Here is a 27,829-nt window from a genome sequence, read left to right on the forward strand (position 1 = left end):
CCACCGCGGTCGCCGACGCCACCGACGTCGTGCGGACCTGCGAGGGTTGTCAGTTCTACGCTCGAAAGACGCACCTCCCAGCCCACGCTCTGCAAACCATCCCCATCATGTGGCCGTTTGCCGTGTGGGGGCTGGACCTCGTCGGCCCGCTGCAGAAGGTGCACGGGGGCATCACCCACTTGTTGGTAGCAATCAACAAATTCTTCAAGTGGATCGAGACTCGACCCATCTGCAAGATTAAATCCAGCAAGCCATTCTATTCTTTACTGATATTGTCTTCAGGTTCGGGGTCCCGAACTCGATCATCACCGACAACAGCACCCAGTTCACAGGCAAGAAGTTCTTAGCGTTCTGCGATAGCTTCCACATACGTGTGGACCGGTCGGCTGTTGTGCACCCACAGATGAACAGGCAAGTGGAGCGTGCTAACGGCATGATCCTCCAAGGACTGAAACCAAGGATCTTCAACAAGCTGAACAAGTTTGGCCGGAGGTGGCTCACAGAACTACCCTCGGTTATTTGGAGCCTGAGGATGACCCCAAGCAGAGCTACGGGCTTTACCCCGTTCTTCCTCATCTATGGCGCCGAGGCCATACTCCCCACAGACCTAGAGTACGGGTCACCAAGGCTCAAGGCCTATCAAGAGTAGCAGAACCAGCAAGCCCGCGAAGACTCGCTGGATCAAGTGGACGAGGCTCGAGACGTGGCGCTCTTACACTCTGCGCGCTACCAGCAGTCTTTGCGAAGATATCAAGCGCAGAGAGTTCGGCGCTGAGACCTCAACAAAGGGGACTTGGTGCTGAGGCTTCGATATCTACGACGGGCGGGGGCTGCGGCGCCATGTGCGGCGTGGCGCGCGCCCCGGCTTTGAGGGCTTTGGCCGGTGCGAGCGGGGCCGCATCCTTGGCGACGGCCCCGGAGCTGGAAATCGGGGAAGGAAGGCTGAGGTTTGCAGGATTGGGGGATCGATTAAATGAACGCAAAGAATAAAACCAAAACCACTTACTCAGACCGGGCGCTCATACTGCGTTTGCCCGTGCCACTCCTTCGGGCCCGCGGCACACTGGCGCCCCTCGACGATTGATCCGAGGGTGTTGCCCTTGGATCGGCCTGGAGCCTCAAGGCCGTCTGCGCGAGCGTCTCCGCGCTCGCTGTGAACCCGTCGCCGCCCATCGACATCGCGGGCGCGGGGATCCCCTCACCCGTCGCCGGCAGGGGCGACCTCCGCTTTGTCGCGGGTGTAGACGATCTTCCGCCCGCCGTCGGCGTGGGCGACCTCCGCTCCGCCCCCGCGAGGGGCGGGTCCACCAACAACCCCGGTGTGGGCCCCGCCTCACGCAGCGTCGCTGGCGCGTCCTGATCGCCAGCCTCTTGATAGACCAGTGGAGAATCCGCGCCTGTCGCCCCTCGTCATCACCCGGGAGGTTGACCTCGGCATCCGAGGTGTCCTCCTCCTCATCCGTGGACTCGGGCGTAGCGGGCCGCGGCTTACCCTCCGCGCGTGCGATTTTGCCCGCCTTGTCGTGCTTTTCTTTCCTCTTCCTCTTCCTGTCAGCAGCCTCCTCCGCTGCGTCTTTCCGCTTCTTCACCGCCTCTACGTGCAGGCGGTTGACTTCGTGTTCCTCCGGGATCGGAGGCCTCGAGGGGTGGCACATGCGGCTCACACCCTGCAAAACGCAATCAAATCAGAGTCAGGCAGCGGGGAAAGGAATAGCACAAGTCGGCAATGGATCGAAATCAAGACTCACCACTGAAAGGTACCCCGGCTCGGGGCACATCTTGATCTCCCAGAGATCGTTTGCGTTGTCGGGGAACTCCGCCACCACGTTCCTCGCCCTCCGGGAGGCGATGCCTCGGGGGAGCAGCACCATCGATGTCCTCGAGCCCGAGGCCGGGACCCCAGGGGTGAGGCCGAAGATCGGCAGGCTCCTCTCAATGAGAGGAATCACCCTCTGCTAGTGAAAGTTCGCGATGACGGCAGTCGCCATCAACCCCTTCCTCGCCAAGAGCACCAACACGTTGGTGAGGACCTCGAGCCTGGCTTGATGCGTTGGGGGTGATACCCCCCAGTCCCACTTTGCTGGTCTCTCCCGGAGCACCATGTTGGTGAACGCCGAGAGCCTGTTGCCGAAGTTGCGCAGGTAGAACCACCCACGAGTCCACCCGGCGTTGTTCGTCGTCATCTTGTTGGGGATGTACAGGTTCTTCCGGCTTGGGCGCAAATGGAGCATCAGGCCGCCGGCGCACGCGAACCTCTTCGGCTGGCCCCGCACGTTCTCGACGAAGACCGCCGCCTGCGAGATGGAAGTTGGGGCCGAAGTTGTGCAGCTCCGCCCTGTAGTACTCGCAAACGCCCGCATGAATCTATTGACGGGGACGCCGAATCCCCGCTCATGGAGACGCACGAGGTTCACGACGTTGCCCTCAGGGGGATTCGGCTCGGTCTCCTCTGGCCGCGGGGGAATCCACGCTGGCTGCTCCGAGCTGATATTCATCGGTAGCAGCCGGTCGGCGACCAGCTGCTCCAGAACCGCCTCTGTGGCGGTGGATTTCCCCCACGGCAACGGCTCCCGGACGTCCAACATTGCTTCAAATTACGGGGAATGTGGGAAGGCAAGCTCTGCGGTGCCTAAGGTGCACTCTCGCTCTCTCCTTCTTCCTCCTCTCGCTCTCGGCGGTGGGCTCAGGATGCAGGGGAGGTGGAGAAGGCAAGGGAGATGAAGGCAAATGGCCAGGTGAGCCCAAACAATCCCCCCTTTCTCACTTTTATTCACCACAACGGGCGGATTCGCCGCCATGGCACGAATCCCCCGCATTGAATGCGGTAGATTTTGTGTTGCTGATGGATGGGCCCCATGACCATGGAGTCTCCCACGCGCGCACTCGGCAATAACTATGGCGCGGCAACAGATGGGCGCGGTGTGACTGTTGCACTGTTCCATCCGTCAGCCGCTGCCCACGCCGCTTCGTCTACCCGAGGTAGTCGCCTGAAAGGGCGCGCCCGCACTGCACCACACGAACCAGGCCACGTCGCCCACTACCAGCGGAAGACCCACACACACGGCCAGCGACTACGCGCCGCTTGCGAACCGTGACGGAATATTCCTTTCGGGGGCTCTTCACCCTCGAGGGAACTTTATTCCGAGGCCTTACTGATCAGGGGTTCGAAGCCTGGCCCGTCAAGGGTTCGACAGGCGCCCCAGATCGCCAGAGTCAGGGACTGCATGGATGTGCCAGACAAGCTATCCTTGAACGCAGAGTTTGAGACGTCATACGCAGTGTTCAAGGCTAGTCGAGGGTGCCTAGCAGGGGGATCCCATCGAGGGAGAGCATCGAGCCCTCGGACCCTATCGAATGGGTCCGACCCCGCCTAGCGAACCTTTGCGAGCTCTTAATGTGACATGTCCACGGACCACGAGCTGACCCTTATCGAACGGGGCACGAACTCCACTTGAACTACCCGATAACAGCTCACTGAAGCAGCCATAGCTCGCGGCCCGGGCATGGGTAGCATGGTGCGCATCACCCCTCCCCCTGCGAAAGGGCGACTAGGGCCGTAATAAAAGTTGAGGGTTCCCCGAATGCCTTTACGCAGGTCGGGGCTCGGCGGCTCCTCGCACACCGCGGCTCAGGCTGCACCCTCGAATGGATCGACGACTGTCGATTATGAAGTTCCATGTGTTTAACCAAAACTCCCACTCTTGACGCGCGCTTTCCAGATGGTTAAGCTGGACACTGGGTCGCTGTGCCAGCACGAAAAACACTGAGGCTGGCTGAAAGGAGTGCCGATGCCAGCTAAAAAACACGCTGGACGGCCACCTCAGTGAAGCAACCAAGCAGGACGATGTTTATAGCCCTTGGACGAGTGCAAACACTCCTCAAAGGCCTCGGGGGCTACACCCGTGGGTGCGCTGACGCGCTCCCACAGAGGAAACTTCACACATTCGAGGACTAAAATCCCCTGCAGGGGTGGTGCCCACCCATACACTTTCGGTCGTCCTCTCCGCGAAGGAGAAGGAGACTTCATTGATCTTTGCGAATAAAGATTACAAAGGGTTACCGGCTTAAAGCCGTCGAAAAGTACAAACGCATTGCCACTTGCGTGGCAATTTTCCCTGTCTTGGGGAGGAGCGAGCGCCAATGAAGAGCACCGAGTCCTTGGCCGGCGCGACGGCCAGGCTGCCCGGGATTGCGAGGAGCAGCCCCCAGACCGCATGGGTCCAGCGGGATGCCCTCCTCGCAAGCTTTCTTCTAGCATCTCCTCCACCGAAGACCCTGCGGGGGGTCAAGCTAGCGGACAGCACCCTCCACACCATCTCCCCGAGAGCGACATTATCGCCAAGAGGGACGATGCGAAGAACGGCCACCAAACCTGGCACCAACGCCATGGTCAGGCGTCACAACCCCCCTTCAGGCTAAGGGACATCACAGAAGCAGGACCCCACAGGCCCAATGCTCTTCTGCTAATCCCACTGAAGCTAAGGGATGGTGCGCACGCCCTCTCCAGCTTCCCCCCCCCCCCCCCCCCCGCTCGCAAGCATTCTTCTAGCATCAAAGCCTAAAAAAGCCGGGCCACCCCATCTGGGGGCCGGTCGTGAAAGGAAATGGAAAACATTACGAGACTTAGGCGATGCTAGAAGTAAGAGCAGGGAAGATGGAGAGGAAAGGGAGTCCCACGACCCCTATTTATAGTTGCGTCGGGCGCCAAGCTTCAAGCCTGTTGAAGGGCGAAGGCTTGGACCGCCCGTGATGGCGTGGCTGCCCACGAGCGAAAGATACCCTCGGTTACCGTGCTGAGACATGATGGGACAAAGCGAAGCTGAGCCCTTGGACGCTGAGCGGCGCAGCATCGGCGCTGACCGACTGCCCTCGAACGGCGCGTCACAAGGCGACCAGGGAAAGCGGGGCCGAGACCTTGAGCGCGGGACAGAACGGCAAAAGCACCAGCTGCAAAGCAGTAGGCGCCATCGTGACCCTAGCCCGCTCAGCACGCTGACGTGTCTCGTCCCCGGAACAAAACAAAAAGGGGCGCCTCGGAGTATTCTCTCCATAGGCGCATTACCCCGACCGACGAGTTGTCACATTCGCCGGGCCGGCACCCGGGTGCGCCTGGCGGGAGCGCAGCACCGACCGATCACGTCAAGGGGTAAAATCGCCGAAATACCCTTTGGTCGAATCCCCTGATTCGACCAAAGCCTCGGGGGCTACTGTCAGGGACCACGATTAGGGGCACCCTAATCGGGGTACTAAAATCACCCTAAAAACGCAAACACATATTAGGCAACTGAGCCCACGAAGGCCTACGGCCTCCTACAAATCTGGAAGAAAGGAAAGGACTCAAAGATGCCCAGCACGCGTCCCATCCGCACCCCACCCCACGGACCCACGGGGTGATCTCCGTCTCGCTCGAGAGCTCCCATCGAGACCCTCGACCGCGCCCCGCATCTCCGCCTCGCTTGAGGGTAGAGAGCCTACCCTCGGGGAGGCGAATCGTCTCCGCCTCGCTCGAGGGTAGCGAACCTACCCTCGAGCGGGGCGAATCGTCTCCATCTCGCTCGAGGCCACCCCTCGACGAAAAGGACAAACGGCCCTTCCGCTCACCCTCCCGTCGTACGGAGGCATTAAATACCAACCACTCCTCCACAGCGCCCAGGTCAGACGGCGTCAGCCCGCCATTCCCCACAGTAGCTGTGACCGGAGTCCCGTCCGCCAACTCCGGTCACTGCTTCGCCATGCCGGACATTGTGGCAACACTGTGGGAACCTGCGATGCGGTATGAGACGTGCTCGGCACAGCTCCCGTTACTGTTCTGCCAACTCTTGCTGTCCGGACTCAACCTCATCACACCAACAGCCCCGGACCCGTCCCCTGCTCGGGAAGGGATCCGGCGTCGCCACGTGTTCCCCAAGGAGGGAGGCTCAGAACTAGCAGCCGGAGGCCCGGACCTCCCCCCTCAAGGGGGTCCGGGACCTCCACGTGACTCCTGGACCCCCTTAGCGCACGCGCTAGCACTCCACCCAGGGGGGGGCGGGACCGCCACGTGCCCCACTACCGCTGGCGCATATATATATATATATATATATATATATATATATATATATATATATATATATATATATATATATATGCAAGACCCTAGCCTGTAGGGCCCATGGAACGCCGCCGCGCCACACCTGGAAGACAGTACACCCTACAACAACGACAACGCCGCCTGCTGGGGCTGTCAGGACGCTGGCGCGATCTCCGCAAGGCCGAGAACGATGCCCAGGATGACTGCCACGCCCGACGCCATGCCCCACAGTGTACTTCCCACAGTGCTCGACCACTGCACCCCCGCGATTCGGGGAAAAGACGACGACTTCCACGATCCCCTGTGCATGTACATCGTCCCTCCTTGTGTCTATAAAAGGAGGAGGCAGGCTTCCTTTAAGGGGGTCGCGGTCGGATCCATTTGATAGTACGCAACACCCAGCACCACAGAGCCTCCGATATTGGCGCACACCTTAATCAACTCCTTCTCTAGCAGAGACTTGGGAGCTTCCCTCCCTGTCTCGCCTCGCCTGTATCCCCTACTAAAGGCACCTCCGGTGCAAGATAATACAGTGCACTCGCACACCCCCTTGCTGGACGTACGGCCCCGCAGCCGGAACCAGGATAAACCCATGCGTTACTGTGTTGTCTCTTGCATTAACATCTGGGACGAGGAAACACGCAGCAACATTACTAGTTGGGTCCGGACCGCCGGGTCAGGACACCGACACCGCTCCTAGCGCGCGGCCGGCCCGGCGCCATCGCTCCCCGCATGCGGCCCGCCCAGCGCCGCGGCTCCCCGCCTACGGCCGGCCAGGCGGCGCTTGGCCTGCTCGGCTCGGCCCCTCCTCGACTACGGCCGGTCCGGCGGCGTCGCTCCCCGCCCTGCGGCCCCGAGAAGAGCTCGGACTCCGCGGCCTCCGCCGCGCACATGAGCTCTGCCGGCACATTGCAGCCTCCTTCTCACCGGATGACAGGGGGAGAGAGAGAGAAAGAGAGAGAGCTGCGGAGAGATGGGACGAGAGAAGAGATAAGGAAGAGGGAGGATGGACGCGGTGGTGGGCCCGTTGATCCTCCATCACCGGATTCAGCCAATAGTCATGCATCTCGCGGCTCCTCAGCCAATAGTTTTGACGTGTGCTCCACCTAAAGGACACGGCAAACAGTCATCTTTCCCGTGTGCCAAAGGACGGCACACGGCAAAGAGACGCCTTTGCCGAGTGTCTTTTGTGGCTCTCGGCAAAATAATAATTTTTTTCTCTTCTCACTTTAAAACTTTTTTTATTCTTCACATACAACATGTAGTACTCCATGTTAAAATTTGGTACATTTTTGTATTTATTCGCTATATTTAACTAATTAATTGCATTTCAAGCAATTTTTTGAATCAAGTCAAATTTGAATTGCAAGCGATTCAAATAATATAATAAAATGAGTGAAAAAATGATATTCATGTTAATTAACCTAGTTTGAGGCCTTACCCAACAAATGAAAAAAAATTCGAACATCTTGTCCATGAAACACGACCACGAAACGTGTGGCCGAATCATTTTAAAATTCTATAAAAAGCAAACAAAGTCTGAAAATCATAAACTTTATCATGGTATCATGATTTCATACGTGGAGGCTGTGGTAAAAAATTGAGAAGGTTTCGTACAAGTTGTCACGTACGCTCCTTACAAATCGAAGTATCTCCGGAGAAGATTCTTAGAGTTGAGAAGTAGCTGTTCAGATTTCGAGTTAAAGTAACGGACGAATTGGGGTTTCACTTCAAAACTTTTTGTATATGCAATAGAGAACTTAGATTATGTCATGCCAAATTTTGGTAAATTTTCAGATAAGTTTGATAATTTTAAATTTGTTTTTGCAATTAAACAATATCATGTGATATATGTCGACCCGGATACTCCGGGTATATATCCGGATACTCCGGGTTGCCGTTCGGACATCCGATCGGTAATCCGGATACTCCGGGTACTGTTCGGATATTCCGGACATAAAATTTTTGTTTGAAAGAGAAAATAATTTTTTTTTACCGTGTGCCGGCATTTGGCACACGACAAAGGTGTAGCTTCACCGTGTGTCTAGCCCAAGCACACGGCAAAGTTGGACGGCGTAGACCGGCCGTTAGGGTTGGGGGCGGACGGCACACGTGGCAAGAATTTTGCCGTGTGCCGGCCTTTGGCACACGGCAAAGCTGCGTGTTTGCCGTGTGCCTTAGGCTCGGCACACGGCAAAGCCTTATTTCGCCGTGTGCCGAAAGTTCGCCGTGTGTTTTTTGTATGGCGCACGGCAAAACCGCGTTTCGCCGTGTGCCCGTGGATTTGCACACGTTGAAGATCTAAGCACACGGCGAACTCCTCATTTGTGGTAGTGATGACTTCCGGCCACCACCGCCGTGGCCGCACACGCCGGCGTCGAGAGTGTGGTAGTTGACGTACCGGCTAGGCGCCGACGGCGGCACGCGGAACCCCCTCGGCATACACCCGCCGGCCGCCCGCCCGTGGAAGGACGGCTGCTGCCGCCCGCTATTCTGCTGGCTCGTCGGCCGCGCAGGCCTGAACAGCACGAGCGACGGCGGCCTCCGCTGGCCAGCCACCTCAGTGCCTGACGCCGGCACCGGCGGAGCCGGCGAAGACGCGACGATCACCGCCACCATCAGCAGCAGAAGCACGATCATTGCGACAAGGGTGGACATGGCTACGTGGAGAGTAGGATCGATGGAGGTAAGGGCTGGGCGCGCCGGCTCTTAAAGAAAAGAGAGCCGGGGCTCGTGTGGAGTACGTACGTGTCAGAGGTTGCAAGCTAAGGACGACGCGGCAGCGGGCGTGCTAGGCTGTGAACGGGAGGATGCTCGTGCACCTGAGTTATGGCGCAGGCTGCTTTAATGTCTTCTCCTGCGTGCATGGTTGCTAGCTTGCATGTGTGCAAATTTTGACCCGTGGGAAGAAGGGGACTTGCCGTCCTGGCGTACTAGCTAAAGCAACAATATTTAGTTGGTGACGCGTCAATGGTTCAGCTTAATGTCGTCGTGTAAAGGGCACACCACACGCTGCACTTTGATGCGTACTTCTACCGTTCTGGGCTTCTGCTCGTGAGGACACCAAATAGGATTTGTCTCGGCTGCCAAAAACCGGCTGGAGCAAAATACGTCAAGAATAGAATGCTAAGAAATTAAAATTCTATTAACTTGGCGGAATGTTTTCAAATTGTATTATCGAATCTAGTCGTAAGGCCACCAATAAGATGATTAGTCGTGATTAGTCGTCGATCAGCTCGATTAGTCGAGCCTAGTCGGTCCTAGTCGTAGTCTAGTCGTCCTTTATATTCTAGGATCTTTACTATACATATCGGATTCATATTCTATATAGTATGTCGTTTAAAGTATATATTAATATAATGTTGATGGTCAGATACTCAGATGGTCACTAACTTTGTAATTTGTGAGTTTTAATTTGTGAATTAGACCAAAAGAGCACTAGACTAGAGCTAAAATAACAGCAAGATAGATAAGATACACTGACCGTCAGGAAAGTATTGCTGCAGAATCAAAACTCCAAAGTATCCAACACAAAAAATTAGGTTGGCAAGTTGTTGCTGCTGAAATAACAAATTACCAGCCCAAAAAATGTCATGGCGAAAAGTTGCTGCACACTAAAACTAGTCGTCCACACGCTAATCGGACGGCTAATCGTGGTTAGTCGACGATTAGTCGGACGACTAGAGTTCTAGTCGAGGTAATCGAGTCGGTGGCCCTTATCGGTAGCAGCTGACCGATAAGGGCGATTAGTCGCGACTAATCACGATTAGTCGGACGACTTAAAAACACCACCGGCTAGTCCATATGGATGAGGATGCTGCCCAGCTTCCTCAGATGCTTTCCCAATATTGAGACGCTGCATATTCATGTGAGACTGAGACTGATCATTTCACTGTGCATTGATTAATGCATCTATTGACATAACCCATGTAAAACTGAACCTGCTTGCGTTATTAAGTGATTTAACTGATGTGCAGTCCCAGAAAACTGATGAATCCTCTGGGAGGCTCAGTATCAAGTTCTTGCAGGAGTCTGGTCCCATCGATTGCATCTAGGCGCACAACACTGTTGGTATTCCATGATTTCTGAGGGGAGCGGAGTGAGCTTGCCTTCCTCAAGTTTTTCATTGAGAGTGTACAGATGCTGAAGAGGCTGCACATTGTGTTTGCCAAAGGTTGTTTTAGTTCAATGGGACTTCCAAAGTGAAGGCTCTGTTTGCTGGGAAAAGGGCGAATAGAACTGTTCACTACTGGTCTGTGACTATGAGAGTGCATTTGCTGAAGGTGCGTAGTTGCCTTTTGGACTTCCAAAGAGGCTCTGATTCTCTTGTTCCGATCCTTTTGTATTCGTCGAGCAAAATGTTTCCTGAGTAGATCATTGTTTTTTAAGTATCTGCATGTCAGGCACTATTTGGAAACTTATGTTTTACTATTTTCTTTCAATTTCTCGGTTTGGCCATGTTCTTTGGTTCTACTAGTAATTCCAGCATTGTTTGCTTTAAATGGTAAAAGTTAGTAGCAAATGGCTACCGTTACATTGACAAATGCTGGTTTTCAGACACCATGGCTCTTTGTCTAGCTTTGGCATGAAGTTCATGGTATTACATTACACAGTTTCTGCAAAATTGATTGATGCTGGTGGAAAACAGGCATATCTGAGATAATTTGTATTCGGCTTACTGCATTGCCCATTTAATTTCCTTTAATAGTTTCCATGAAGTATATGTTCATCTTCTACTCGTAAAATGTCATGTGTCCTATGCACTTCCAGAAAGCAAGTTACCGTCAGAGTTTTTATGGTTTTCCTGATTTCCTCTATGTTGAAATACTAATCCGTCCTGATGTGACCCTCTTGCATAGATGCATACCAATAAAGTCAAGGGCTCAAGGCTACCTGTATATTTTGCCGTGCTTGCATACCTAGCTTAGATTCTCAAGGGCTGGTTAGTGTTCTGTTTCTCACAGACTGTTTAGTGGTGTGTTTCAGTATGTAATAATATCTACATCCAAGGTGGATTTCTAGATTTTGGCACGTGTCTTCAGAAATTTTAGATCTCTGGGGTCGCTAGCATGTTTCGTTCAATAATATCTTGAACCTTGTACTACTGTTGTACATGCAAATTTCTTTCTAGTCTCAGTTAAATGCTCCTGATCCCTTCTTTGTTTCCATTACACAATCTACATATATGGACTTGGTCTCAGCAAGTATTTTGTCTGTTTACCTACTAATCTCTTTAGCAGGCCTGGTACCGGATTTTGCTGTTTAGACAATGTGCACTACGACAAAACAATGCACGCATCTTGCAAGCCAATTATGAATTATGATCATGTGGTCTTTATGATTTCGTCTACCAGGAAGCATGAATTACAATGCACAGTTTGGCAATGGTTTGACTATTTCCAGCATATGTGCAAAATTAGGCATATTGCTCTAATTTCCTCATCATATTCTTGTTCCATCTGGCAGCAGTTTTTCTTGTGCATATCTTGACTGTTCATCTGAGGCAGCACGGTGCATTCTGGGCTCAAGCGCTGTACTATATTCCAATTCAGCGGGTTGGACGGTAATATCGCCTGATCCAAAGCAAATGGTCCCATAATTAAAACACGACCTGTGTGGGCTGTGGCTCCATAATTTTGCAGGTCAATTCCCACTATGCCCTTAAAAATTATATATAGCTCCCTTGAATACTATCGAAATCCAGAAATTCCTTATGGAGAATTTTTACAATGATTAAAAAAATAAGAGCCACCCATTTTATAGAACCGTACGGTGGTCAAAGTAGGAAGTACTTGGAAGCACCTAGACTGAAGTACCTAGTGGTACAAAAATGTGGGCTCAAGTAACAAAAAGAGTGGGATTAAATACTAATTTAATTTAATTTTTCATAGATCAATAGCCAGAAAAAAATCAAGGAAAAAAAGTACCTGAAAGTACCATTTAGTACTTTACAATCATTGTAACAGAGCTCCCGTTAGTTTTATGCGCAAATGTCGTTGGGAGAAGTTCTTTCATGTATTGCAATTGCAATGGCAGTCTTCCCCCTTTTGTGGCATCATCTCGCGGATCACCACGTCGTACAGTCATGCTCATCCTCCGAGGCTAAACAGTCTTACTGACGGAAATGAGGATGAAAAATTGAAACGATGGTGTATAAGACGGAAGCTGATGGTCCTGGCGTGGGGATGGGAATTTTAATATCACACAATACAGTCATATAATTATAAGTGGCATAGATGGAATTGACTTTAATTTTGCGCCCGGCAGCGAATTATTGAATTTAAATCATTAGAACTTTCCATATCTGTCAGGACGGCCCATACCAATTGTTGGCGCAGAACTAGGGCCAACACACGAAAACGTTTTAATGCGCAGCGAGCGACGGCACGATGCAGCGCCGATGCTCAGACCGGTTGTCCGGTCAGACCAGTTGTCGCCGGGCAGGCCGGCGGCGAGACCAACGAACGTCGCCCGGGAAGGACCCGTCGGGGCAGGCGCATGCAGGGTTGTTCTAGGATCGGCATGCCATTTAGAACGCCCTCAATCGACGTAGAGACGAAGGAGAAACAACAGATAGTAGATTGGAAAAAACTAGGGCAAAAAGAAAGTAAAAAGATAAAAATTGTAATGATTTGATCGATTGGATACCCTAATCGGCCGTGACACTTTATATTTATAGGGTGGGTGGACCTATCCCGCAAGAAATCCTATTACAAGATCTAAACCTATTAAAATCTCTAGTTGTACTCGGATTCCACTTGGACCGGTCAGACCGGTCGACCCTACCTGTCAGACCGGTCGGCTGCTGCCGGACCGACTACAGCGTCTGACCGGTCAGACCGCTAGAGCGTACCGGTCAGACCAGTCTGTATTGTCTAATGCCAATTTTGGTCGTCAACATATGCCCCCCTGTTTTTTGGCAAAGTTTGCGTGCCAAAAAACACTCTTCTGGACCAAAATTGTCTAAGGGCGATAATAATTTATCGGCCATATCTTGCTTCTTCTTCAAACTGACGACGAAACGACTTGCTTGGGCCTCCATACCAGCTTCATGGTCGCCGACTTTGCTGGTACAACCTCCGCTTGCTATTCCATGGACTCTTTCTTGCGCATCCTTTGCAACCTCCTCTTTTGAGTGTGAGACAAACCCGAGGGACACCACCTCGGCTGTAGATATTTTGAATCATGTTTTATGTTCTTCTCACACTCCTTACTGTAATCAGTGTCCCTTTTGACCAGATTATCGCTAATCGGTCTTTGCGAAGCAAAACTTGAATATATAGAATTATTATGAATATAATATGACTGCATGTGCATCTTACTATAATCCGAAGGCATATAACAAGGATACCAACAATACCAAGGAGCAATCGGCCCATTAAATAAATCACCTGGGCTCAAACTCAATTGCACTTGAGACGATGATGGCTTTGTATCCTTAACCTTATCTGGTCGTCCCTTCTGCTTCTAGACGACTCCTTTGTTCTCATATTTGGCCAAGAGTTCTTTAAAACTCGGCCTTTATTTTTCCTTATTGTTTCTGGAATTTTTTCCAGAAATCCCAGAGTGACCGGTCAGACCGGTTTCCTGACCGGTCTGAGCAGATCTGGCGCCATTTTTCTGTCCTTGCCCCCCGAGCGTTGAATCCTTCAATAAATCTTCAAGGAACATCTTCGCTGGAGCTTCCTAGTGAGATTTTGAGGGCTCAAATATCTCTTCACCGATAATCACATTTTTCCCTCTTGTTGACTCGGCTTGATTCAGCCGAATTAACACTTTGGGATTACTCAACTCAAGCACATATGTATGTGCAGGAAAAGGATTCTGATCCACTTTCATTTGTGGAACAATTATTCGACCTTCATTAACAACCGATTGAATCTGTCTCCGAATCACATTACAATCATTAGTCGCATGAGAGAAAGTATTATGAAATTTGCAATAAGCTCACCGCTTTAATTCTTCAAGCGGCGGTATGACATGCGACATCTTGATGTATTCATTTTTATACAATTCATCAAATATTCTCTCGCATTTGGTTACATTAAAAGTAAATCTTTCCTGCCGATCTTTGTGAATCGGCTTAAGAGAACCGCACACGCAAGATTTATCATTGGAGGGCCAAACAAATTCAGCAGTATAAACATCTTTACCTTCATCGTCCGAACAATTGGAATCACACCCAAGCACATGAACAGGACGATTAGGTTTTTCGTTGGACTTTTGAGAATCTCTAGCTTCTTTAACTCGGCTTTCATTAGCCAGAGATTTTTGTAGTACTTGACTAACATCTAGAAATTCTTGTCCCTCTAGTTTTGCTTTATGAAAATCAAGTAAACCAGCAAAAGCTAGATCAGCCAAATCTCTATCAGAAATTGTCAAACTATAGCATCGGTTTCTAGTATCTCTAAATCTTCTAATATACTCAGAAACATCTTCATGTATTTTTTGTTTAATCGATGAAAGATGTGACAATCTCAATTTAGTTTCACCAGTAAAGAAATAATCATGGGATTTCTGCTCTAGATCAGCAAAAGTAAAAAATAAATTGGGTGGCAACGAAATAAACCAAGTAAATGCAGCACCCGATAGAGATAAAGAAAATAATCTCAATTTGTAAATGTCATTAGTGCTAGCTTCACCACATTGTATAATAAATTGACCAATATGCTCCAATGTAGTTCTACTATCATCACCAGTGAATTTAACAAATTCAGGAATTTTAAACCCTTGAGGATATACAACATAATCATAATTCTCAGGGTATGGTTTTTGATAAGATCGGCATTTGGCTTTAGGCTCTATACCAAAAGTTTGCCGAAATATCTTAATCACCTCATCTTTAATACTACCTGATCCAACATCATCGGCGTTAAGCCGATTAGTGATCGGTGTATTATTAGGTTGAGCAAAGTTCGGCGGTGTAGAATGTCGCAACGAACTTGCTGCCCCATGTGGTACATTTGCATGATGTGCTGAATTATAATTAATTCGACTTCGCTGATTAGCTGAATTAGTCACAATAGCATTATTAGTTGGAATTGCCGAACCATACATTGTCTTATCGGTATTAGATGTAGATGCATTATTACCAACAGATTTCATACCAAGATGTATTTCAATTTGGATAAAGCGATCGTCAAACATATCATGCATATTTTGGCTAATAAATTCCAACTTATTATTCACATGAGAAGAAACAGCATCATCTATAGCATTAGCTATTTTGGAATTAAGGATAGGTTGTTCGTTCTCATCGAATTTTACCTCAAACTGTGAAGCGTCGAAGGCGTCATCCGTCGTGACCTTCCCTTGCCGGTCGATGGAGAAGTGCGAGATGTACTGGTTCATGGCTTCTTCTTCCAGCTTCTGAATCTCTTTCTCCTTCTCTTCTCTGATTTTATGGATCTCCTTCTCCTTATCTTCTCTGATCTTCTTCTAGACGCCATCAAGAATCTTCTGATGCTTGACCGAAAGTTGTTGAACATTCGGCCTCCGGATATTGGCAGAATCAACTTCACCAGGTTTAGGAATACCGGTCATGGCAACCGATTTATTTCTTCTTTTCCCCAGCGGAGTCGCCAAAATATGTTGGCACAAAACTAGGGGCAACACACGAAAACGCTTGAATGCGCAGCGAGCGACGGCACGATGCAGCGCCGATGCTCAGACCGGTCAGACCGGTCGAGTATACCGGCCAGACCGGTTGTCGCCGGGCAGGCCGGCGGCGATACCAACGATCGTCGCCCGGGAAGGACCCGTCGGGGCAGGCGCACGCAGGGTTGTTCTAGGATCGGCAGGCCACATAGAATGCCCTCAATCGACGTAGAGATGAAGGAGGAACAACAGATAGTAGATTGGAAAAAACTAGGGCAAAAAGAAAGTAAAAAGATAAAAGTTGTATTGATTTGATCGATTGGATACCCTAATCGGTCGTGACCCTTTATATTTATAGGGTGGGGTGGACTTATCCCGCAAGAAATCCTATTACAAGATCTAAATCTATTAAAATCTCTAGTTGTACTCGGATTCCACTTGGACCGGTCCACCCTACCGGTCAGGTCGGTCGGCTGTTGCCGGACCGACTACAGCGTCTGACCGGTTACTTTGTGTGGTTGTTGAATGTCTCTTTGGATCTAGTCCTCCTGTATGATCAATTTTGGAAATGATTGTAATATGCTCGCTCTGTTTTAGAATATAGCTATGCTTAGACTTTTTCAAAATAAAACGTTTTCAACTTTAACTACAAATAACAAAATAATTATAGAAGCTAATAGCATAAAAATTATATTTGTAGATTTATCGTAAAACCAATTATTATAACATAACATGTAATCCTTTTAGTTTGAAATAATTTATTTCTAGAGATATTGTCGATCAAAGTTAAAAAAAATATAACTTTGAAAAAAACTAAACATAGCAACAGTACGATCACGTTGTTGGGTGATCAGTTGTCCTAGCACCCGGTTGTCAACTGAGGTTGCTCAATGTTTGTCTATAGCACACCATGTGTGTTGACCAAGTCCTAAGCAAAAGTGAATGTGAAATGACCACCCACACCCTTATCGAATAATTTCATATAACCATTTCATTTCCTTCAAAGCATTTTTATTAGGGTAGTGAGTGAAAATATTGCAATAAATATTGTACTCTTGATATCTTCCATAGATAAACATTGGGGAAACGTTTTTTTCCCAGGCTATGAAATGTAAAACATTTTCACCGTAGAGCTTCCATTTTTTCTCTCCATTCCTTTGAGAAAAAGAAAGAAAAAAATCCTATTTATCTCCCTGAATTGTGGGCCGAGTTTACATTTTCACCTTGAACTCGAAAACTGGGTATTTTGGCTACTCAAACTCGCAAAACCAGATATATGAAGTCTCTGGGTGGTTTTCCTTTTTTTTCCTTTAATGTGTTATTTTGGATGAATCTTAGAAAGATCGTAGCCAATCATAAAACAATCATAAAACGGAAAATCACCCAGGGAGGCTATATGTCTAGTTCCACTAGTTCGAGGAGGCAAAATACCCCGTTTTCGAGTTTAAAGTGAAAACTTAAACTCGTTCTATAGTTTAGGGAGATAAATAATTTTTTTAAAAAAAGAAAATGTCAAAACTGAGAGACATTGGTGGGCTCGCAGACAAGCCACACTTGGTCCAACCAGCACACGGACTCTGCTGCTTCGGCGCTCCGGTCCACAACAAAAGCACACCCACTCTCCCCCAACACTCGCTCGTACATCAAGGTTTTAAATAACCGGCTATAGCTTCTGCTATAGACCGCTATAGCTTCCAGAGAAGGCGGCCGCTATGGTATTTAGCCTGCTAAAACCGGTTATAGCCCATTAAATTCTGGCTATAGCCCACTAAACACTGTAACGGCAGCTTTGCTGCTAAACGTGTTAGCCGGCGATTTAAAATCTTGTCGTACACCCACACGCACTGACGCACAAAACCCTCGCCGTCTCGTACCCTCCTCTCCGGCGGCGGCGGCGGCGGCGGCCATGGCCCACCAGAACCCCGCGCCGTTCGTCTACCTCGACGCCGCCGCTGCAGCCGACGCGCGGCGCCGCGGCACGGACCCGCACGTGCTGGAGCAGAGCACGCAGGACGTCCTCAAGTACATCTACACGTGCCTCCCCAACGCGCCCGTCTACACCCGCGCCGCCCTCTCCGCGCTCCCCGCCTCCTCCGGCGACGCCGACGACCGCATCAGCGCCCTCCCCTTCGGGATCCTCCGCAACATCGTCTCCCGCCTCCCCGCCAAGGACGCCGCGCGCACCGCCGCGCTCTCCCGCCGCTGGCGCCCCGTCTCGCGCTGCACGCCGCTCGCCCTCGCCGACGCGCACCACCTCCCGGGCCTCCTCGAGGGCCGCCTCCGCCATCCCGCGCGCGCCGACACGCCGGCGCTCGCCGCCACCGTCTCCCGCGCCGTCGCCGCGCACCCCGGACCCTCCCGCGCCGTCCACCTCGTCTGCGGCTACTACGCCGACGCCGCGCGCCAGCGGGACCTCGCGCGCTGGTTCCAGACCTTCGCCGCCAAGGGCGTGGCGGAGCTCGTCCTCGTCAACCGCCCGTGGCCGCTCGACGTGCCTCTCCCCGCCGCGCTTCTCGAGGTCGCCACGCTCACCCGCCTTTACCTCGGCCTCTGGAAATTCCCGGGCACCTCCGCGCTGCCACACCCAAACCGTGGCGCTGCCGCGGTGTTCCCGCACCTCCGCGAGCTCGTCCTCTGCTCCATGGAGGTGGAGAGCCGCGACATGGAGTACCTCCTCGCCGGGAGCCCCGTCCTGGAGAACCTGGGCATAGTGGGAGCCAGAAAGAACGTGACGCACCTCCGCCTCGTCGGCCAGCACCTCCGGTGCGTGCAGATCTGCTTGTCCGCAATCGACAGCGTCGCCGTGGTGGACACCCCGAGCCTCGAGCGGCTCTTCCTGTGGGAAACCATGGTACTCGACGGCTCCTGTGCTAGGCTCAGGATCGGCAAAGCACCCAAGCTGCGTGTACTTGGATACTTGAATCCTGGAATTCACATGCTGGAGATCCGCAACACCGTCATCAATGTACATACAATTCCCACTTGTTGTGTTGCAATTTCCTCTTTTGCTTTGCATGTCTGACCATTGTATTCGTTATAATTCGACTTCAGTTGCATTTGTAAATCAACCACTGATGCCAATGCCTCATGTTTCCTCTGCTGCTTGTGCTTTCCAGGCCGGGATAAAGGCAAGCCCAAGCACAATGGTCCCGGGCATCAAGATCCTAGGATTAAATGTGCGTTTTGGAGTCCGCAATGATGTCAAGATGTTGCCCACCTTCCTCAGATGCTTTCCTAATGTTGAGACACTGCATTTTGTGGTACTAATACATATTGTGTTGACATGTTAATCATACTGCTGCTGTCACTGCACCATCAATCACCAGTTGAGATAGTCACTGATATGTGTAATTTGCAGTCACAGAAAACTGAAGTAGTCGATGGCAAGGTCAACCTTAAGTTCTGGCAGGAAGCTGGTCCCATTGGAAGCATCCAGTCCTGCATCAAGATGATGACCTTCCGTGAATTCCGAATGGAGCGAAGCGAGGTTGCCTTCCTCAAGTTCTTCTTCCAGAGTGCCCAGGTTCTGAATGTCAGCCGGAACTCTCTCCGGCGGCCGGATGGAACTCCGGCGAACTCTCACAACTCTCCGGTGAAATGAAAGACAGTGGTTTTTGGTGCCGAGCAATCGCCTCAGCGTTTTCTGTTTATAGCTTCTACTTATATACATGAGCTACAAAGGAAACGAGAACTGCAGGGAAAGAAAAGAGCGGCAGAGCTAGTCTCGCCGTCCGCCATGTCCGCCACGACCTTAGGTGCGTGTGCCATCCCACACGCAGTCGTGCCGCACAAAGCTCGCCACGAACGCCCAGGAAACCAGGAACGTCGTGGCGCTAATACAGGACGCGCTCGGGAGGATAGGAACGATCCAAGCCGAGCTCTACATCTACTCTAACTGAATAACAAAATGAGCGGGAACTCAGGGTTACAGTTTTGCTCACATTTCACCCCCTAAGCCTGATGTTCCTTGCTGATCTTCCCGACACCCAGCTTCACACGCAACTCACAGAAGCGATCACGCGCCAGCGGCTTCGTCAAGATATCAGCCAGTTGCTCCTCAGTGCGGACGTGCTCAATGTCCATCTTCCCATCGCCAATGCACTCTCGAATGAAATGATAGCGCACATCTATATGTTTACTTCGATCGTGGAAAACGGGATTCTTACTGAGTGCAATCGCCGATTGGCTGTCCATCTTCAGAATGAAGGCCGCGCGCTGCTTGCTCTTCAACTCGGCCAGCAGCTGCGCCAGCCAAACGCCTTGACAGGCCGCCGTAGTCCCCGCGATATACTCAGCTTCACAGGAAGATAAGGCAACGACCTTCTGCTTCTGTGATTGCGAAGTCACCGGACAGGAACCAAGATAGAAGAGCACGCCGGTAGTGCTCTTCCGTGTGTCGACATCGCCGCCCATGTCTGCGTCGCTATAGCCGCACAGTTTCAGCTCGCTCCCACCGCGCTTGTAGTAGCAGCCGTAGTCGATCGTCCCCGTGATGTAATGCAGGATGCGCTTCACCGCAGATAAGTGCTCGGAGGTGGGGCGCTCCATGAAACGGCTCACGTAGCCGACGGCGAAGGCGATGTCGGGCCTGGTGTGTACCAGGTACCGCAGGCAACCAACAAGGCCCCGGTACTCAGTGGCATCCACCGGCGCTGCAGTGCTGGTCTTCGACAACTTCAGGCGGGCCTCCATCGGGGTGTGACACGGATTGCACGAGTCCATGCCCGCGCGCTCAAGGATCTTGCGCGCGTACCCAGCCTGGGAGAGGCTGATCCCATGCTCTCCCTGCTGCACTTCGATCCCCAGGTAGAAACAAAGAAGTCCGAGGTCACTCATCTTGAACCTGGAGCTCATCTGTTCCTTGAACTTGGTGATCTCCGCAGCGTTGTTGCCGGTGATGATCAGATCATCGATGTAGACTCCCACTAGCAGCCGCGATGCACCCTCGCCGCGGGCGTACACCGCGTGCTCGGACGCGCTGTGGCTGAAGCCGAGAGCCACCAACGACTCGTCCAACTTGGCGTTCCATGCACGCGGGGCCTGACGAAGTCCGTAGAGCGCCTTGTCGAGGCGCAGTACCTTCTCCTCTTGCCCGGCGGCGACGAAACCAGGAGGCTGCCGCACGTATACCTCCTCGGCTAGCTCCCCGTTTAGGAAAGCCGATTTCACGTCCATGTGGTGGACGGGCCACCCCTCCTGGGCGGCGAGGGCGAGCAGCAAACGCACAGACTCGATGCGAGCCACGGGCGCGAACACTTCATCGAAGTCTATGCCCGGTTGCTGCACGTACCCCTTTGCCACGAGACGCGCCTTGTGCTTGGTCACCTCGCCGGCGGCGTTCTTCTTCACCTTGTATACCCACTTCAGACCGATCGGGCGGTGACCGGCCGGAAGGGGAACCAGGCGCCAAGTCTTGTTGCTCTGGATGGCGTCGATCTCCTCCATCATGGCACGGCGCCAGGGCTGGTGCTGCTCGGCCTCCGCGAAGGTGGCCGGCTCCTCCTCGATCTGCAGGTGGAGCTCAGAAGCAACTTGGCGAACAGCATACCCAGGTGGAGTCACCGCGCCCAGCACGTTGTCGACGGTGCGGTAGCGTGGCTCGACGTCGTCGTTGTCGGCGTCCCAGTACTCCTCAGCATGCGGCGGCGGCGACACGAACTCGGGCTGCGCTGGAGCGGCAGCCGGCGAGGCAGGCGTCTGCGGCGTCGGGGCAGCAGGTGTTCCCGGTGGAGTAGCAGGAACGGCGGGCGACGGCGGCGTTGGCGATCCTGGGGCCGAGCCAGCGTCGATCTGGGTGGAACCCAAATCCATGGAGTGGTACTCGATGATGAGTTCCCGATCTGTGCCATGGTTCTCGTCCTCCCAGGTCCACGGGGTCGGCTCGTCGAAGACAGCATCCCTGGAGACGATGACGCGTCGTGACGCGGGATCGTAGAAACGCCACGCCTTGGCGCCGGGCTCGTAGCCGATGAAGACCACCGGTGTCTCGCGGTCGTCGAGCTTCTTGAGGTGCGGCTTCGTCGCTTTGATGTAGGCAACGCAGCCGACGGTGCGCAGGTAGTGGACGTCCGGCCTGCGGCCATGCCAGGCCTCATACGGGGTCATCCCGTTGATGGCCTTGGTGGGCGCCCGGTTCAGTAGGTACACGGCGGTGGCGACCACCTCTCCCCAGAAGAATGCCGGCAAGTTCCGGCTCTTCAGCAGACTGCGCGCCATCGTGATGACCGTCTGGTTCCTTCGCTCGACTACGCCGTTTTGCTGCGGCGTGTAGGGCGCGGTGTGCTGCCGCTCAACGCCGCGCTCGGCGCAGTAGGTGTCGAACTCGATGGAGGTGAACTCGCCTCCATTGTCGGTACGCAGAACCCGCAGGCGTCGCCCCGTCTCCACCTCCACCTTGGCCTGGAACTTCTTGACGGCGGCAAGGGTGTCGCTCTTGGCGGCGAGCAGTGCCACCCACATGTATCGGCTGCGGTCATCAACCAGCAACAAGAAGTAGGCCTTACCACCGGGGGGTCGCCGGCGTGATGGGGCCGCAGAGATCTCCATGGACAAGATCCAGCAGCCCTTCCGCTCGGCGTTTCGCCTGGGACGGGAACGGGCTCCGCTTGAGCTTGGTAGTGACGTAGTCTGCGCACAACTGGTGTACATGCTCGACGGAGGGGAGTCCTTCCACCATGCCCCGCTGCTCCAGCTTGCGCAGGGCGTCGAAGTTCAAGTGGCCGAACCGCTCGTGCCACAGCCACGCGCTATCGGAGGCGCGCGCGGCCAGGCAGAGCGGCCGGGCTAGCTTCACACGCAGCAGGTAGAGGCGGTTCGACGAGCGCCTCACACGCACGATCAGGCGATCCTGCTCGTTGCGGATTCGCAGCAGGCCGTGCCTGGCGTGGACGTCGCAGCCGCCTTCATCCAACTGCCCGAGGCTGACGATGTTGGTGGTGAGCCTCGGAATGAAGTACACCCCCGTGAGCGGGAGGTGCTCGCCGGTCTTACCCTCGAACAGCACCGTACCCGCGCCCTCGATGGCGACCTCCGAGCCGTCGCCGAACTTGACGCTGCCGCGCACTGCCGTGTCGATGTCGGTGAAGGCGTCGCGGCAGCCGGTCATGTGGTTCGTCGCTCCGCTGTCGAGGTACCACAACGAATCATCGCGCTCTGCATCCCCGTCAAGCTGGGCGAAGACTTTACCCTCGAGTACGCGCAGCGGGTGGCGCTCCAGAGAACTAGGAGTCCCCTCGGCGTGCGGCGTGGTGGAGGTGTTGGGGACGACGGTGGCATGGGCCATCAGCAGCGCGGGCTCGTTCTCCTCCTCCGCTTGCGCGACGTGGGCCTCGGCCTTGGGCTTGCTACGGCAATCCTTGGCCCAGTGGCCGTATTTGCCACAGCGTTTGCACTGGTCGCGGCGGGTGGCCGCCCCAGTACCATCGCCCGACGATGCAGCGGAGGATTCCGCCTTGCCACGCCCACGACCGCGACCGCGGCCGCCGCGCTTCTTGCCGCCGGCGCCGCTGGAGCCGCTGCTGCTGCTCTTGCTGTCGGAGTCCCGGAGGTTGAGCTTGGCGCACCATTCCTCTTCGCAGAGAAGCAGCCGGCCTTGGCTGTCGGTGACGGGCGCCGCTTTGCGCCGCTGCTCGACGGCGCGCAGCCTACCGGTCACCTCCTCCACGGACATGAGGTTGACGTCGAGCAGGGTCTCGATGGAGATGGCGACTTGCGCGAGGTGCTCGGGGACGAGCTGCAACATCTTCCTGACGACATCAACCTCCGGAAGATCGTCGCCGAGGAGGCGCAGATCAGCGGCGAGCCCGGTGATGCGGTTCGCGAAGTCCTCTGCGGTTTCCGCCTCCTTCCACACCAGGGCGTTGAACTCGCGCCGGAGCTGCTGCGCATTGGCCTCCCGCACGTGTGTGACGCCGACGCGGATCCTCTTGATCGCCATCCATGCCTCAGCCGCGGAGTTCCTCCTCTCGCGCAGGCTAGACAGCATCTCGGGCGGCACCGAGCGCAGGATCGCGGCGAGCGCCAGGCGATCGTGGAGATAGTTGACCTCCTCCCCGACCTCCGGCTCGACGGCGTACCACCACCCAGCAGCCTCGAAGTTCACCTGCATCAACATCGCCCACTCTTGATAGTTGGTGCGTGTGAGCATGGGAAACTGAGTGCCGGCGGCGGTGTTCTCCGTGACGTTGCGGTGGACGATGACCTCGCGGCGCCCTCTGCGCGGCGCTGGCGAGAGAGACACCCGTCGCTCCCGGCGCTGACCGCCGCCTGGCGGAGCGGACGTGGTGTCCATCCCACGGCTCAACTGGCTCTGATGCCACGTGTCAGCCGGAACTCTCTCCGGCGGCCGGATGGAACTCCGGCGAACTCTCACAACTCTCCGGTGAAATGAAAGACAGTGGTTTTTGGTGCCGAGCAATTGCCTCAGCGTTTTCTGTTTATAGCTTCTACTTATATACATGAGCTACAAAGGAAACGAGAACTGCAGGGAAAGAAAAGAGCGGCAGAGCTAGTCTCGCCGTCCGCCATGTCCGCCACGACCTCAGGTGCGTGTGCCATCCCACACGCAGTCGTGCCGCACAAAGCTCGCCACGAACGCCCAGGAAACCAGGAACGTCGTGGCGCCAATACAGGACGCGCTCGGGAGGATAGGAACGATCCAAGCCGAGCTCTACATCTACTCTAACTGAATAACAGAATGAGCGGGAACTCAGGGTTACAGTTTTGCTCACACTGAAGAACGCAGTAATTGTGGTGTCCAACGGAAGTTTCACATCCATTCGTGAGGTGATGTCCAAATTGAAGACTCTGATTCCTGAAAATGGCCCTACTCAATCCTGCCGTGTGTTGGTCTATGAGAGCTCAGATCTTGATGGGGGTGCACTCTGGAGATTGCAGAAAGGATTTGATTTTTCTGTTAGTGATCCTCTCTATTACCGCTGAATTCGAAGATATCTACATACAAGGCAATGTTCTAGATTATCAGCAGGCATATTAATCTTATGTTGGTCCTATTGCAAGCTTTTGGTTTAATTGCTGAAGTTAATAGTACTAGATTTCTTGCATATGAGTATTGTTCTTTGCCAGGTAGTTGCCTATGGACTATTGTATCAGCATCTTATGTTTCTGCTTTAATTTGGCTACCCGTGATCTTGGTGTTTATTTTCGTAAAATATCTATCTTTGCGTCTGGTGAATCATTGGAGACAAGTCTGAAATTCTCTTCACCAGGTAGACTATTTGTTACTTGCAGATTGTGCTTCCTGGACGATCATGCACACATTTAGCAAGCCAGTTATCATTACAGCTATATGAAATGGGTGAACTGTTAATGTACATATGTCTACTGTTCTACAGCTTAAATTGCATACTGAGATTGGCATCTTGGACTAATTGTGAGTTGCATATACCAATGCAAGCCTTATCACCTAAATCTGGTTGTCTGCATGTTTTGAAAGAAGTAACATGGACTGGTGATGGTTGGCACCAATTATCTAGGAGTTGCATGTTTACCTGTTTCTGTTGCAAAATCTGTTGCGCATGCTTTTCATGTCCTTCATGCATGTCAGCTTGAAGCGCTAGAGCCAATAATACTACCTGCCACGCTGTCTGGTGAAAACTGGAGGCATATTCTTAGAGGTTACTTGTTTCCAGCAGCTTTTTTAGCTCCTTTCACATCAAAAGAAATCTTACCATTTATAAGTATCAAATAAAATTTGTTTATAAAACTTTTTTGGCAGATGAGTGCTAATTTATAAGATGAATCTAATGAGGTTAATTAATCCATGATTTGCTATGGTAATGCCACAATAACCATTTGCTAATTATGGATTAATCCATCTCATTAGATTTGTCTCGCATTTTAGTCCTAGTGTCGCGGGGATTTTCAGGGGTACCCACAGCCGGGTGGCGGAGCGCACCCGCCTATTCCCAGTGAGGGAGTACTCGGGGAAGTACTAGGCGATGGGGCTAGATCCACGCTGAGATTGGGACTCAGGAACACACGATTTAGAGTGGTTCGGGCCGCCGGAGCGTAATACCCTACGTCCACTGGGAGATGTATTGTCTTGGTTGTGTGAATGAATCTATCCTCTGCTGGTCTTGGCTCTTACCCAGCCTGAGGTTTTCTAACGGCGCTCTCCCCTTTTATAGATCAAAGGGGGGGGGGGCGGATACATAGAACGTTGATGCCCCGACAGGTGGGCCCAACGTGACTGTGGCTACAGTGGTAGCGAATCTTTCCTTCGATATGCGTACTGCTGCTCTTCTGACACAGGGGGTCTTCTCTTGTCCCGTCAGCGAGGCGCCCGTTGGAGTAGCGTAGCTTGCGGCGTGGCCTGCTGAGGCTATTATGTAGCGTCATAATGGGTGAAGCCGAGCCGTCGTATCCGACTGTTACGGCAGACTGGCAGACGCGGCATGGGCGGCGCCATCGGCTCCACTGCCTTGGTAATACGCGATCAATAGTGCCCCCTGGTCAGTCAAACGCCTCGGCTTCCACTATATCAAAGTGGACGTCCACCTACCGCAATAAATGCGAAGGTAGGTGGACCTCAATATGGAGACCAAGGGCCTCATATACGTGTCGGCCCCGGACCACCCTGAGGCGGGGCGTCCAAACTTTCCCTTGGAGAGGGGTCCGGTTGCTATCCAGGACCCTATGAGGGGTCCGGGACCCCGCGGGGGTCCGGATTCCTTGGGAGGTCCGGAGCCCTGGCTGCTTGCGCTTGAGCGCCTGTTTTTCCTGGGACACGTGGCGTTCCCAGACCTTCCCCGGCCGTGGAACAGGTCCGGACCTTTGTCGGGAGGACAGGACTTCGGACTGCAGGGGTCCGGCTGTTTGGTTGTAGTCAAGGATGACTACAAAGGCTCTTGCCTAGTCACAGCAAGAGGGGGTACCCCAGTCCTGGGGTACCGACAGTGGCCCCCGGGCCCACCTCGGGAGAGGTCCGAACCCGCGGGTGGGGCCACCACCGTGATGTGTTCCTACGCAACTTGATTGCGTTGGTGTGCTCTTGGAGAGAGTGGGCATCCCGGACCCCTGAGGCCGGTTTGCTTGTTGCCTGGTTTAGGTACTAGAGTGCTCTCCACGGGGCGACGAAGGTGTAGGCTTAGGGTACGGAACCAAGCTAAGCGGCTACACGGACTTCGGATCGCTCAGGGGGTAGCACTACTTCCCGGACCCGGCTTTTGTCGACCGTGGCGAGCGGTCTCCGCCGGAGCGGACCACCGGAGTGGACTTGGAGCGACCGGGGCGAGCGGTCTCCGCCGGAGCGGGCCACCGGAGTGGACTTGGAGCGACCGGGGCGAGCGGTCTCCGCCGGAGCGGGCCACCGGAGTGGACTTGGAGCGACCGGGGCGAGCGGTCTCCGCCGGAGCGGGCCACCGGAGTGGACTTGGAGCGACCGGGGCGAGCGGTCTCCGCCGGAGCGGGCCACCGGAGTGGACTTGGAGCGACCGGGGCGAGCGGTCTCCGCCGGAGCGGGCCACCGGAGTGGACTTGGAGCGACCGGGGCGAGCGGTCTCCGCCGGAGCGGGCCACCGGAGTGGACTTGGAGCGACCGGGGCGAGCGGTCTCCGCCGGAGCGGGCCACCGGAGTGGACTTGGAGCGACCGTGGCGAGCGGTCTCCGCCGGAGCGGGCCACCGGAGTGGACTTGGAGCGACCGTGGCGAGCGGTCTCCGCCGGAGCGGGCCACCGGAGTGGACTTGGAGCGACCGGGGCGAGCGGTCTCCGCCGGAGCGGGCCACCGGAGTGGACTTGGAGCGACCGGGGCGAGCGGTCTCCGCCGGAGCGGGCCACCGGAGTGGACTTGGAGCGACCGGGGCGAGCGGTCTCCGCCGGAGCGGGCCACCGGAGTGGACTTGGAGCGACCGTGGCGAGCGGTCTCCGCCGGAGCGGGCCACCGGAGTGGACTTGGAGCGACCGTGGCGAGCGGTCTCCGCCGGAGCGGGCCACCGGAGTGGACTTGGAGCGACGGGCGAGCGGTCTCCGCCGGAGGGCCACCGGAGTGGACTTGGAGCGACCGGGGCGAGCGGTCTCCGCCGGAAGCGGGCCACGGAGTGGACTTGGAGCGACCGGGGCGAGCGGTCTCCGCCTGGAGCGGGCCACCGGAGTGGACTTGGAGCGACCGTGGCGAGCGGTCTCCGCCTGGAGCGGGCCACCG

The 27,829-nt window shown here is 53.9% G+C and overlaps 1 protein-coding gene across 1 annotated transcript; it reads left to right on the top strand.

Moving 5' to 3' along the window:
- Positions 1-17,573: 17,573 nt before the first annotated feature.
- LOC120639968 (F-box/FBD/LRR-repeat protein At1g51370-like) lies at positions 17,574-19,268 on the top strand. The gene is made up of 3 exons (XM_039915877.1): positions 17,574-18,632; positions 18,784-18,927; positions 19,026-19,268. Exons 1-3 carry the CDS (start codon positions 17,574-17,576, stop codon positions 19,266-19,268), a joined length of 1,446 nt encoding a protein of 481 aa, XP_039771811.1.
- The last annotated feature ends 8,561 nt before the right edge of the window (positions 19,269-27,829 follow it).

The sequence above is a fragment of the Panicum virgatum genome, chromosome 7K (genome assembly GCF_016808335.1).
Source record: "Panicum virgatum strain AP13 chromosome 7K, P.virgatum_v5, whole genome shotgun sequence".
Taxonomy (NCBI): domain Eukaryota; kingdom Viridiplantae; phylum Streptophyta; class Magnoliopsida; order Poales; family Poaceae; genus Panicum; species Panicum virgatum.

Coding starts and splice junctions, on each gene's coding strand:
- LOC120639968 (XM_039915877.1), top strand. CDS start 17,574: ATGGCCCACCAGAACCCCGCGCCGTTCGTCTACCTCGACGCCGCCGCT. Junction 18,633..18,783: donor TCCGCAACACCGTCATCAAT/GTACATACAATT, acceptor TGTGCTTTCCAG/GCCGGGATAAAGGCAAGCCC. Junction 18,928..19,025: donor TTGAGACACTGCATTTTGTG/GTACTAATACAT, acceptor TGTAATTTGCAG/TCACAGAAAACTGAAGTAGT.